General features: G+C 30.2%; 1 protein-coding gene across 1 annotated transcript in view; it reads right to left on the reverse strand.

The window, feature by feature from the left end:
• Positions 1-530: 530 nt before the first annotated feature.
• LOC113386485 overlaps positions 531-14,569 on the reverse strand; it is a 15,543-nt gene continuing 1,504 nt past the window's right edge. The window contains exons 2-12 of the mRNA XM_026624265.1: positions 10,558-10,777; positions 10,127-10,324; positions 8,939-9,103; positions 8,567-8,763; positions 8,228-8,473; positions 6,150-6,659; positions 4,327-4,635; positions 3,802-4,012; positions 3,508-3,745; positions 858-1,415; positions 531-786 (exon numbers count right to left, since the gene is read on the reverse strand). Coding sequence (XP_026480050.1) covers positions 531-786; positions 858-1,415; positions 3,508-3,745; positions 3,802-4,012; positions 4,327-4,635; positions 6,150-6,659; positions 8,228-8,473; positions 8,567-8,763; positions 8,939-9,103; positions 10,127-10,324; positions 10,558-10,777 — 3,108 coding nt within the window. The remainder of the gene's footprint in view (positions 787-857; positions 1,416-3,507; positions 3,746-3,801; positions 4,013-4,326; positions 4,636-6,149; positions 6,660-8,227; positions 8,474-8,566; positions 8,764-8,938; positions 9,104-10,126; positions 10,325-10,557; positions 10,778-14,569) is intronic.

Raw genomic sequence — 14,569 nt, forward strand, 5'->3', positions numbered from 1 at the left:
TAAATAAATCAATTTATCTCCAGAACATTAACAATCGTCATTTCATTTCGAATTCAATTTCAAAAAAAAAAATTGTTGCCTAATTTACACAAAATAGAAAAAGTGCTCCCGTACAGTCACAGTCTAAACAGCATTTGCAAATAATTCTGTTCTACATTTTCACTTATACTGTGCTTAGCTTGGCGGCATTTTCACATTTTTCAATAATTTTCACAAAATTGGAAAAGTGCTCCAGTACACAAACAGTCTAAACGCACTTGGGTAAGCATTTGTACCAGAGTGGCGCTTAGAATGTGCTTGGCAAGGGTAATTTTTTGAATTTTTAACCCAAAATTACAAAAATATTTTATGGAAAATAAACAAAGATGTAATAATTTTTTATCCTCAAAAGCACATCTAACATGAATTTAGTTTCTGAGGTATGCCCTTTAAAAATGTTCAGAAACCTTCAAAACGTCGAGAAATGCAAAAATTTCATTTTTGATTTTCGGCCCATTACTATAACTACCCTACGGGAAGTTAAAAAAATATCACTTACCGCTCTCCAAATTCATCAAATTAACATACATCCTATTCCTGGACAAGCAGACAACATGTCCATTATCATGAAGACCATAAAAGGGCATCTTTTGATTCATGACTCCCTTAAGTTTGACCAACGATGACCCCAAATCCAAATTAAACAACCTCAATTCACGTCCACAAAGAACTATGCATCTGGTGCTATCAACTGGACATAAAGAAAGGGGCTGGGTGATGCCAGTTAGGGTCCTGACTCGCTTACACCTAAAAGATAAATAATAATAATAATAATTGTAGTAAAATTGGAATTGAAAAAAGATTCTTTTATTCTTTACCTGGATACGTCCCAAACACAAATCTCCTCCCGCTCTGTCGACAAACTGGTGACATAACCAGTATCACCATTCCCCAATCTTTGCAAAGCAGTAAAACCAACAGCAACTTTAGTGTCATCATCACGATGCACTAAATCATCCAAATTCTGCACCACCAAAGTGCAAACCGGTGGTTTCTTACAAGCCTCGTACCAACTCTGCACAACGTTATTAGAAAACTTTCTCTTGATCTCTACTTGACCATGATGGACTCCATTCATCTTGCTAAAATCTTGTTTGCTTTCAAAATAAATGTCGAGTAGGGAATAAAGTTGTCTGGTGTCGTAATCCAGTTGTTTTTTGTTTAGTGTTAGAAAGTCTCGGAGGATTGTCAGATGTTGGTTGGACGATGAGGAGTTGACCAGGTCTAAGTCGTCCAGGAGAGCTGATGTTTGGCAGCTCAACAGTTTCTTGTAAATCCATTCGTGGGTGGTGAGATAATCGGAGTTTATAAAGTTTTCCATACCTTGTAGATGATAATGGTGATAGGGTAGTTCTAAATGTTTTCTACTAATGAATCTGGAAATTAAAGAAAAACTAGTTGGTATTGGTATTTTGCCTTGAGGCATGTTGCATGAACTTCCCGACATGTGTAACAATTGACTTAATCAATCGAAATTGGGATTTAGATATTTAGATAAAATTAGTCAACTGTTTTTTTTAAATTAGCTGGTATTGGTATTTTGCCTTGAGGCAAATTACATGAACTTCCAGATATGTGTAAATAATCTACTTAATAAATAAAAAAGAAAGTAATTTACGAGTGATTAAAAGTATTCCAAGTGAATTTATTACACCTAATTGAAAACGAATGAACATGTTAACTCGGTGTATTTTTTAAAAGCAAATTTTCAAAAATCAATAATTTTTATAATTAAGCCAGTTTTTTGTAGGACTTTAATGGTTTAGTATGTTCATTAAGACTAAGTACTCTATCGTTATACCAAGTAAATAGTGTAATTTTAATAGTGTAATTTTAATTTTAACAAACGTCAAACTTTTCTCAAACTTTGATGAATTTTTAAAATTAAACTACTTGCCGTAAGGCCGTAATAATATTTCAGTAAGTTCTATAGACCATGATATATATCGACAAAAAAAGTTCCATAAAAATCCGCCTAAATTTTTTTTCAACAGTTAATTACAAGAAAACGGCTCGGTAGATTTTCACCTAAAACTAATCAGTATTATTCCCAACTAATATCTTTGGAACAGTTTTTTATTTTTTAAAATCGGTTCCGTAGTATGAGCTTAAAAGTGGTCGAAAAGTTTAACACTTTTTTTCAAATTATAAAGAAACGGCTTGGCAGATCATCGCACAAAACTGACAAACCGACTAAAATTGAAAAAGGGAACAGGAACTCTACTGATGAGCAAATTGAAGAGAAATGAAAAAAGAAATAATAAATGAAAGAAGAGCAAAATCAAAATAGAAGAAACTTTACTGATGAGCAAACTAAAGATAACACTAAAAGAGACTCTACTGACGAGCAAAATAAAAATGAAAGATGAAGGGACAATAAGCTAACTAAAAATAAAAAGGGACTCTATTGAAGAGCAAACAAAAAATAAAGGGAAAGGGACTCTACTGAGGAGCAAAGCAAAAATGAAAGAAAAAGACAAGCTAACTACAAATACAAAAGCGACTGTACTGATGAGCAAACCAAAAATTAAGGCAAGCAAGGACTCTATTATCGATCAAACGAAAAATGTAAGAAAGGGGTCTTTACTGATAAGCAAACTAAAAAAAGAAGGAAAAAACTCTACTAACGAGCAAATTAAAAAAAGAAAGAAAGGTCTACTGACAAGCGAATTTAAAATAACACTTAAAGCGACTCTACTGACGAGCAAATTAAAAATACATAAAAAATGGACTTCGCAGAGAGCAAACTAAAAATAAAAGAGAAAAAGAACACTACTGATGAGAGAACTGTATTAAAAGTGATAGAGACTCTATTGACGAGGAAACTAAAGATTGAGATACATCAAATGCCTTTTAAATCTCTAAAATCGGTTCAGGCGTTTTTGAGAAATGGTCGATGAAAGATCTAATTTTGCCAAAAAAACGAGACAATTTTTTTCAAACTTTTTAGACGAATTTTCAAAGTTAAACGAGTTGTCGTAAGGCCGTAATATTTTAGCATGATCTATAAAACCATGATATCTATCACCAAAAAAAGTTTCATAAAAATCGGCATTTTTTTTCAATAGTTAATTACAGGAAAACGACTTCGCCGATCTTTACCAAAAACAAATCAGCACGATTCCCAATCATCTTTCGAACGGTTTTTGAATTTTTAAAAGCGATTAAGAATTGCGGGCTAAAACGTGGACGAAAGATTTTACACTTTTTGCAAAACTGAGAAACGATAGTTCTCATCGAGACACATCAAATGGCTTTTGAATGTTTGAAATCGGTTTAGCCGTTTTCGAGAAAACGTCGATTTACGGTAAAAAATCTGTTATAATCTGTTCACATACTTTTTCCTTATTCGATTCAGAATGGCTTGAAACGTCAAGAAAACATAAAATTAGCGAATCAGATTTTTTGATGAAAACATAAACTTCTCCTTTGAGAATTTAAAATTCATTAGTTAAATCAACTAATTACCTGTCATAAGAATTAGTTGCATTATCAGTCTTATAAAATTCACTACTATTACTCGAAGATTCTCCAGAGAAATAGTCGAATAAAATTTGATGTCCTAGTTTTATACTATCCTTGAAACTATGTTCTATCGCCTGCTTCACTAATTGGTTCTTGAAACTAACACAGTCCCTCTTGTGTAAGAAAAATGGTTCCATCCTTCTGTACAACTTAGTCCAGAACACAGAAGCGGCATCATAAGCTGAAGTAAAATAAATCATAGACTAGTTCTCAGTTTTATTTTGCTTTATAACTTACTTTGTTTTTGGGTCCCCTTCAACTTATCACAACCAGTCAGTAAGTCTAAGATTTCCGTCTCCAGCAAACCTGCTCTCGATGCAACCAGTAACGCCAAAACATTAGCGACATCGAACTCCAAAAATTCCTTGGCTAATTTTGTGATGAACGATACTACCTTATCGTAAATGAGCTTGGGTTGGTCTTCAGTTTTTGCAAACTCATCCTGACTCTAAAAATGATAATAGTCAGATAAGTACAAACTAGTTGGTATTGGTATTTTGCCTTGAGGCAAGTAATATGAACTTCCCGATATGTGTAAAGAATCGATTTAATCAATGAAAAATAAATTAATTTATGAGTTTTTCGGAGTATTTTCTAAAAGCAAATTTTCAAAAATCAACAATTTTTATATTTGAACCAGTTTCTGTTGGATTTTAATGGTTTAGTATGTTCATCAAGAATAAGTACTCTATCGTTGTACCAAGTAAATCGTCTAATTTTGAGAGTTTTCTTAATAACGTGATTTTACCTATTGGCACTTACAATATCTAAATATTCTTTATTAAAAACGGGCGCCAGCGCGCGTTTTCCTAAATCTCCAATGGACAAAAAGCACTTATCGTCCAACCGATTCTTCAAACTGTCATAAAATCTACATTGGTCATCCTGGTCACCAATTTTGCTGGTGTTGTGCGTAGCGCTTATTATTATTTTAACATTCGTTGGCAAGGTTTGAGGTATCCAAGACACGTCTACGGGCTGGTGCCTGTCCAGACCATCGAGGATAATCAGAAGTGGCTTCCTGGTGCTTTGCAGAGACGTTGTGATGATGGTCGAGTAAGACTGTAAATCCTGGAAAAAAAATAATGGATTAGAATTTGGTCGCCTAAATTGATAATATTTTTTTTATATATCTTTACGTTTCAAAAGTTTCTGAACATTTTGGCATTCTTTAGAAAAAAATTGATGTGTGTGTGTGCAGATACCAATTTTCGTCAACGATTTCGGGAACACGGATCAACCGATTTGAATAATTTAAAAAACATTCAATTCGTATTGACAAGAAGACGTGCTGATTAGTTTTTGGCAAAGGCAGGTCGAACCGTTTCGGAGATAAGCAGCAAAAAGTGCCACAAATGGTAACTAATATTTTGAGATAACGGAGCGTCCAACTTGTATGATTAACTTGTATGACAAAAATGATCATTAGTAATATGCACTAGGGTGGTCCTTAATATGGACATTTCGAATTTCTTTGCGCCCAAAGGCTCAAATGCTTCCAAATTAATGAAAAAAATCATCTGAAAGTTTTAGCGTTTAATATTAACATTTAGATAGTCCGCAATTCAATTAAAAGTTTCGTATATTTATTTCTAACATATGTCATTAAGTAAATTCTTGCGTCATCTGTGATAGTATTTATGAACTCAAATATTAGCTCTCCTTCCTTGGAATCGAAGAAATTCGAAAATGTCCATATTAAGGACTACCCTAATATGCTCATCAAATTATCATACATTTTATAAACATTTTAATGATAAGAAAAAAATTTATTTACTTTTGTGTTCTGTACCAATTTTTATCCCTTATATTGCGACGAGGCGCCCACGCGCTTCTATATTTATTTTCTACGCAGCTAAGGTATTGCAAATGCTTTGGAAAACAGTTCAAAATTTTTAAAATATATCAAAAAATAAAAAAAAAATTGTTTCAAAAAGGTCAACTTTTTTCAAAAATTTCAAAATTACTTAAAAATCTAATTTTTTCAAAGTCGTTTTTTAATAATTTAGTTTTCAGTACGGGAAGTTCCAGTAATTTGCCTATATTTCGTTTCACCACCATAATATGCACATCAAATTATCATATAATTTATAAACATTTTAATAATAAGAACAAATTTTGTCTACTTTTTTATGAGTTGCTTGTTTATCTGTTATACTGCGACGCAGCGCACTCGCGCTTCTATATTTCGTTTCTACGCAGCTAGCGTATTCCAAAATATTTCAAATCATAGTAGTTCCAAATTTCCAAAATATTTCAAATTAAAAAAAAAATCAATTTTTTTCAAAAAAGTCAACTGTTTTCAAAAATTTCAAAATTTCTCAAAAATTTACTTCTTTCTAAGTTGTTTTTCAATAATTAAGTTTTCAGCATGGGAAGTTCCAGTAATTTGCCTATATTTCATTTCAACGCAGCTAGCGTATTGCAAATGCTTTGAAAAACAATTCAAAATTTCCAAAATATTTCAAATTATAAAAAATTCCTCAAGAATCTATTTTTTTTTTCAAATTTTTGCAATTTTTACTAATTTAGTTTTATTTTAATAATTTGCCTTAAGGCAAGTGCCATGCTCCACTAGTTCTTACATGTTTACAAGAAGTAGCCTCTCCGTCCTGCAAAATCTTACACCGATCAGCAACATCCTCCAAAACCTGCACCAAACTCCCATTCGAGTACAAATCCTCAAACCTGCACACCAAATTACCATCGACTGGCCAAAATTCACTACCAGCTACCACTTTTTGCACAACCAGTTTCAACAAAACACTTTTACCACTAAAACTACCTCCGCAAACCACCAAAGGATGATTGGCATCACCCTTCAAGTATTTCAAAATCTTTTGCAAATCTTCCGAGTCTGATGCGTCTAATGAATCTTCTGGTATTTGTTTTTCGATGTTGTTAAATATTGATGCACTTATACCTAGTGAAGGTTTGGCCAGACAGGTTTGACCATGATCCTGGATCAAGGATGCAATAGGATTGGTTAAGGCAGTGAGAAGTTGTGCGCTGATTTGTTGAACGACGTTCGCAGGATCGTGGTTGTCCGACGGTTTCGGTGAGTGTTTAAGAATGTTCTTTTCTGGTACTTGTTTCTACAAAAAATATAGAAAAATTATCAAATCTTCTTATATATATAAATGAATCGCAAAATGCGTTGGTAAGCGCATAAATCAACAACGCCTGGACCAATTTGGTCAATTCTTTTCTTAAAATGTTCGTTGAAGTCTAAGGATGGTTCTTACGGCGAGACAAAATAGAATAATTGCCAGGAAAACACTAAAAACAGCTCTTTTCTTTTTCTCATACAAACGTTTTCTAACTAAAATGTAGAATTAATTTGAGCTTTTATTGCTATTATATAAAGTTTATATTAAATTACAAGCACTCACTGTATACTACTTCTGAACGTTTATGGGGATTTTGATAAATCTTTCTGAAGTTTAAGGAAATTTTCTAGGATGTGATTATAAAGTACTGGGATGAATGTGCAATATTGTAGAAATAAATGAAAAAAATATAAAAAACGACATGTTATTGTTTGCATTGAAAACAAATGAAAACTATCATCTGCCAAAAATTTCAATTTACTTATGAACCTAAACAATATTAGAGTATGTATAATAAATTTATGATTATGAATAAGTAAAAAGAAATGTCAACTATTCTTATAAATTTAAAAAAAAGGACTCTACTGACGAGCAAACTGATTTCTGAAAACATTTTTATAAATTTCAAGGGAAAAGGGACTCTTCTTACGAGCAAACTGATTTCTGAAGATTTTTTTTATAATTTTCAAAACAAAAAGCGATTACTGACTAGGAAACTTATTTTCGAAGCAAAAACAGACTCTACTCTAATTTCCGAAGGAGTGCTTATATTAGTATATGTATAATAAATTCATGATTATGAATAAGTAAAATGAAAAGTCTACATTATTATTGCCAAAAAGCAGCTGAGATGTGCCAGAACTTAAAATAATATAACATACAGTATATGTATGGCAGATCGAATGATACACATATGAACAGGATATGACAAATTAATTCACTTAAAATATGAATCAGGACCTTTAATACGATGCATGCGAAAAATACGAGCGCACGCCTTAGCAGGCGCCAACACAAGATTCGGATATTAAATTTTCAATATAGTTTTTTTTTCAATATATAATTTTTTTGCATATTTTACTAATCTTTCCACAATATTTTTAAAATTTGTAAAAATTTCACTTTATAACAACAAATGAGAAAGTAAAGATGAATACATACAATTCGGCTCTGACGATATCGATTAGGAGAACTTTAATATGCAATTTTGGATATCTTAAATAATAAAAAATTAAACTAATTTAATCCAACATGAAATACCAGTGTTATGTTATGGTTATGTTTATGTCATACCGTTTAAAATACTTCAATTTCCAATATTAGTGTGGGAATTGAGACCCATCATTTTACTTAAAGCAGTTCTACAATTAACATCGCTCATATTGTAAAATGTTATGCATTTTGGCGTGAAGAGTAATTTAAAAAACAATAATTATTATTTTTAGGTAAACGGTAAATATTAGTATATTATATTAAAAAATTGTGGAAATGGGTACAGGACAACGTCTGTCGGGTCATCTAGTTGAATAAAAAAATGTTGATTTTACCCTTACCTTTAACTCTTGCACAATGCCCATAAGTTTCTTCTGAACTTCAGCATCCGCGTTAAACGGAGCAGTGCTCATTCTGTTCAACCAGATCATATTTTTCAACAAGTCTTCGTGATTCTTCATGACTTCGTTTAATAAATCTTCTAAAGCTGTTGTCAAATATTTCAAGACCTTATCTTGTGGCCATACAGCCGAAAGGTCTTTGATGAAGTCCTGCACATCACTTGGGGGATCACTTGACTTGAGATTCTGGAAATTGGAAGTAAATTTAGTAACCAGAAAAGTCACGATTCATGAAATTCTAATGTTGTCTACAATTGACTTCATCTTGATGGTTATTACCTGAAGTTCATACTTTGTCTCCTTGTCTTTGGTTACTTTCTGATACAGTTTTGACATCAATTCTTTACTCTTATCGTTTTCCAACTTTGACAAAGCTTCTTCAAAATCGGCAATTTCAATTGTAAATGGTACAAGTTGCTGTCCAAATGTGCTGTTCAGCAATAAAATTGGTACGAGGTAACATTGGTCTGAATGTCCTGTGAAAAAATATAAAAGATCGTAATCAGAAAATTAGATATCATATCTGGTTTGAGTATTTCAACGTTAAAAAGAATTGGAGACATTTTTGCTGCAGAGAAACTTAGTCACAGAGAAAATAAACTGAAGAAATTTTTCCTATTTTCCATTTATATTTTATTAACTTTTACTTACTTTTCAATTCCCTTTTCCTAGTTTCAGCAAACAATCTCGCCTGCACATTTGATACATCGTCACAATTCGTATCGACCAGATGAATTTCAAAGTCCTGCTTTGAAAATTTCAACCGAAGGCTCTTCAAAATGTTCTCGGCCAGCTCAGTCCTTTCCTGAACGGAATCTGAAATAAAAACCAGGAATAGTAAAGATCTATAAAAAACTCTGGATATTTTTTATATTTATTTTTAAATATATAGCCCACAGATTTCTTCCAAGAGGACTCAAAAATACAATTATTTTACATAATGAATAACAATTAAAATATATACAAATCACAATATATAGTCATTAACATAAAATGCTTAACATAAAATTACATATAATGCAGAATGTAACGATGTTATTTATATACAGAATAAGATAAAATAATGAGATATTTGAAAAGAAAATAAAAAGGTTAACTTGCGCAGATGAAGATTATTTGATTAGGTGAAGTGTTGTGAATATCTATTTCATTATTAATTAAGTTAAAGTTAGAGGACACAAGTAAAATAGGCGAATTTAAAAGAGAATTAGATTTAGGACTAGGATAATTGAAAAATAATTGTGAACGCATATTGGAACATTAAAAGATAGTTGGTTAAGAATAAGAGGACAGTCTATAGAATTATTGCAAAGTTTAAATAAGAACATAATTGTACAGATAAATCGACGTGAGGCAAGAGAAGGAATAACAAATTCTTTTAGTAAAGTGTTGTGGTCAAAGCCACGTTCAGGGTAAATTTTATATGTTTTATAATAAAGATAATTCAACAATTTTCGCTGAACCTTCACCTTTTTATAATCAAAATGTATTCGAACGCGCTTATGTAAAAAACTCTTAGTTTTTCTTAGTTATCTTGCACTTTGATATATTTAAATGTAATTTGTTATAGACACACCAGAGTGGAAAGAGACAAGTTGGGATTGTAATAATAAGCAGTCATCAACAGAATTCATTTTGAGATATAGTTTGAGATCATCTGCAAATAATAAATGTGGACAGCAAATAATTTCAGATATGTCATTAATAAAAATAATAAATAGTAGTGGACCAAGAATGAATCCCTGAGGAACACCTGAACTGATAATTTCAATATTGCTCAAGAATCCATTAAGATAGACAAACTGTTTACGATAATGAAGATAACTAACTATATAGTACCTTTTCCATCAGCACTCAAAACAAACAGCACAATTTTCTTAAGACGTCTTCTGCATTTATCAGCTCCTAATTTTCCTCGAAGGAGCAAAATTTGGGTTGGGTCCATATCTTGCAATTTTGGTGGCATTTCACTTAACACAACATTTTCTAGTTTGGTTCCAAATTCTTTGACAACTGGAGAGGGAGTTGATACTGTATCTGAAAATAAATGATAATAAAAAACATACAAAATTTAGTAATAAATTATAACAGAATTCTAGATAGTTCAGTTATCATAACTTTCTTCCTTGTTTTGTTTATATGTAAATTACGCCTCATCGTACAGCAAATACATAGACATTTTCACAGTTACACTAATTCAATCGAATAAATTATTATTACTAAATAGTAGTTTGTAGCAAGAAGATGAAAATTTAGGGCAGTATAACTACTTCCTTTTCCTCTTCTACTCACCACAAACATGACTGATCTCCTGCAACGCTTTCGGGCAATCCCCGATCCGGCCCTGCCGGATTCGCCGGATGACGTCACCTGGGGAATACGCCCCGTGACGTCAGAACCCTGTTGGGATGACGGTGCATGTTGCCCTTTCTTCTCGTCGACGTCATGGGATGTTTTGTGTCTGATTGGGGCTGCTGATGGCGATTTGACCTGAGAATTGAATAAATAAAAACAAGGAATTTTTTTTTGGAAAATTCTAGAGAAAAGGAAAGAAATTGGTAAGATAAGTTGATATGAAAGAGTGCAGTGTGTGGATATAAATTTATATATATATATATATATATATATATATATATATATATATATTATATATTATTTAATTATAGACCACACACGACTTAGTAAACATTATCGTAAACGAATCCTCAATCTAAATATACACGCAAACTCAAAACATTCTCGAGTTATTTAAGTTTTGAAACGCTTGTGATATAAATAACAAGTTTAAATATTAATTATGACATTTGATATTAAATATGTACATAAAAAAAATCACTTAAGAATTTCTGTATTCATATTACAAATCAGGAAATTTGAAAGTTTAGGAAATAAAATAATACCAAATCAAGAAAATTTCAAAATTTAGAGCTTGTAAAGTGAGGGGGGTTTTGACAATAAATTACGAAATATTACGTGGGGTATGGTAAGATATCACGTGTATTTATTTTTCAAAAAACATTTTCAAAAAAAATTCAAAAGTTATACAATTTTTTCTTGTAACTAAAAATGAACATGATGTTTGTTGGGGAGTAATTTTGAATATCACCAAGGGTGAGGGGGGGTCCAAAAATCCTTTAAAAATCGATCACGTGGTTAATGGACGCCCCTAATGAGTATAAAAATAGAATGAGTATAAAAATTTAATAGATACAAGAATTGAATTTGCAAAAAATGAAATTAGTAAGAAAATGTAGTAAATTTGAAAATTTAAACAGAAAAATATTCAATGAGTAGAAAAATCTAATGAGTTTAAAATTAATTCAACGAATTTAAAAACCCATCAAATAGAAAAAGTCAATGAATAGAAAAATCTAACTAGAATCAAATATCAAAGAACCGAATGCCAATCCAAAAACTAGAAGAGTCGAATTTACAAAAAAACAGATTTTCCAACAAGATTCAAATAGACTTTTTCAAATAGAGAATAAAAATCCAAGACAGGCAAAATATAATGAGAATAAAAATCCAATAAGACAAAATGCAATAAGAATAAAAATCCAATGAGAATATAAATCCCATGAGAGTAAAAATCCAATGAGTGCGAAAATCCAATAAGAATAAAAATCCAATGAGAATATAAATCCAATAAGAATATAAATCCAATGAGAGTAAGAAATCCAATGAGAGTAAAAAATGCAATATGAATAAAAATCCAATGAGAATGAAAATCCAAGGCAGGCAAAATCCAATTTGTCTATATATAATTCAATGAGAATATAAATCCAATGAAAACAAAATCCAATAAAGACAAAATCCAATTAGAATAAAAATCCAGTAATGATAAAATCCAATCAATATGATAAATAATGAGAAATATATGGAGAAATAATTAGAACAAAGTAGAAAAATTCAAGAACTAAAAAAGCAGAAGTAAAAAAATGCAAATCTATAAAATCTAAAAAAATGTTCTTTTAAAATATATTATATATATATATATATATATATATATATATTTGTAGAGTTTCGAACAAGAATCCAAAAATAATACAAAATAAAAAACAAGAAAAGTTTTAAAAAAACAATTTCTTTATTTAATTATTGTTTATTGTCGACGTTTCGGAACTAGGTACGTTCCATCTTCAGGACATCTGTCAAGAAACATGATCTTGATGAGATTTTAGCAAACAATATGTTTAGGAAAAGAAAATAGATTTTTCTTAAATAATGAATTAAATTGTAAAAAATATAATAATGTACAGAAATATGATAATATGTTCAAAATAAAAATGATAAAAATAAATGAGTGGATTATCAGAACAGGATATTAAACATAATAGAAAATTTTTTTGAAAGTTATGGAAATTTTTTAAGAAAAGGTTAATGACAAAGTTGAATTAATTACCTGTATGTTTGAATATTTGTTAGCACTTTTTCACTAAACAAGCTTTTTTAACACAAAATGATTTTGTGAGTTAATTTTCCGCCGAATAATTAGATTTTGTAAATCAAAATTACTAAAAAATTTGTCTTTTTTAAAATTATTATTTGAAAAAACCAAATAATATTGTTCTCTGGATGAAATGAAACTGGTGTGCCTTTTGTAACACGTGTAAACACTTGAACGAGAGATGTGAGATTGTATGTGTGTGTTTTTATATGTCGGGTGTGAATACTTAAATTGTTGATCTTAAAAGGAAGTCGATATTATTAATATCGACTTCCTTTTAAGATCAACAATTTAAGTATTCACACCCTGACATATAAAAACACACACATACAATCTCACATCTCTCGTTCAAGTGTTTACACGTGTTACAAAAGGCACACCAGTTTCATTTAGTTAATTTTCGAAAACCAATCGAACACATCCAGAGAACAATATTATTTGTGTTTTCAAATAATAATTTTAAAAAAGACAAATTTTTTTAGTAATTTTGATTTACAAAATCTAATTATTCGGCGGAAAATTAACTCACAAATCATTTTGTTAAAAAAGCTTGTTTAGTGAAAAAGTGCTAACAAATATTCAAACATACAGGTAATTAATTCAAAACTTGTCATTAACCTTTTCTTAAAAAATTTCCATAACTTTCAAAAAAATTTTCTATTATGTTTAATATCCTGTTCTGATAATCCACTCATTTATTTTTATCATTTTTATTTTGAACATATTATCATATTTCTGTACATTATTATATTTTTTACAATTTAATTCATTATTTAAGAAAAATCTATTTTGTTTTCCTAAACATATTGTTTGCTAAAATCTCATCAAGATCATGTTTCTTGACAGATGTCCTGAAGATGGAACGTACCTAGTTCCGAAACGTCGACAATAAACAAATAATTAAATAAAGAAATGTTTTTTTAAAAACTTTCTTGTTTTTTATTTTGTATTATTTTTGGATTCTTGTTCGAAACTCTACAAAATATACACAAATCCAAGACTCTACCATTCAATATATATATATATATATATATATATACATATTATGTATTTGCACACAAGTCCTCTATTGTGTTTTATAACAAACAATACATAATAAATGTCGTGTCGTTACGTAATAACAATTTTAATTGTTTCAACAATTAATTTTTATTACGTGTGTGGCCGTAATATGTTCGTCATATTAATTTTTAATTATGTATATATATATATATATATATATATATATATATTAAAATTGAAATATATTCTATAAATATTAAAAAAATCTACTAAAAATTATTTTTCAATAACAGTTTAAAATTTAGAAATTAAAAAATAGTTCATAATAAATTATCAAAAACACAGATGATTAAACTTTGGAAAGAAAAAGAGAAAAGTATAATTAAGAGAGATAATCAAAGCATTCTAGATCCTCTTCCCTTGAAGTAACGGCTAATAGAGTTTTCCATGATAAGAGTTAAACGGAGGTTCTGTCGGTATTATACCCAGGCGGTTTTGGGTCTGGCATGCACACACAAAACACCTAGTCTGGGATGCCTAAACGCAATAAAGCAATAAAATGCCGATGACCAAAATCAAACGCTTAAATGTCCAAACTATTATAATGGAAAACCTAAATTAAATCAATAACAAATTGAATCTGCCTTAACTTGAAACATTGAAATACATAGGTATATATGGTGAATAAATTAAGAAACTACATACAAAAATAGAACTTAGAATGCTTCCTTGAGGAATGCCTTTAAACAAAGCTTTTATGTATTTAGTATTGTCGTAAAGTGTTTATATACAGACTTTTGAAATTATTTTTGACGTGGAACATTACAATAAAA

The sequence above is a fragment of the Ctenocephalides felis genome, unplaced genomic scaffold, assembly GCF_003426905.1.
Source record: "Ctenocephalides felis isolate EL2017-DRISC unplaced genomic scaffold, ASM342690v1 CF-g0.4_SCAFFOLD_03571, whole genome shotgun sequence".
NCBI classification, from domain to species: Eukaryota; Metazoa; Arthropoda; class Insecta; order Siphonaptera; family Pulicidae; genus Ctenocephalides; species Ctenocephalides felis.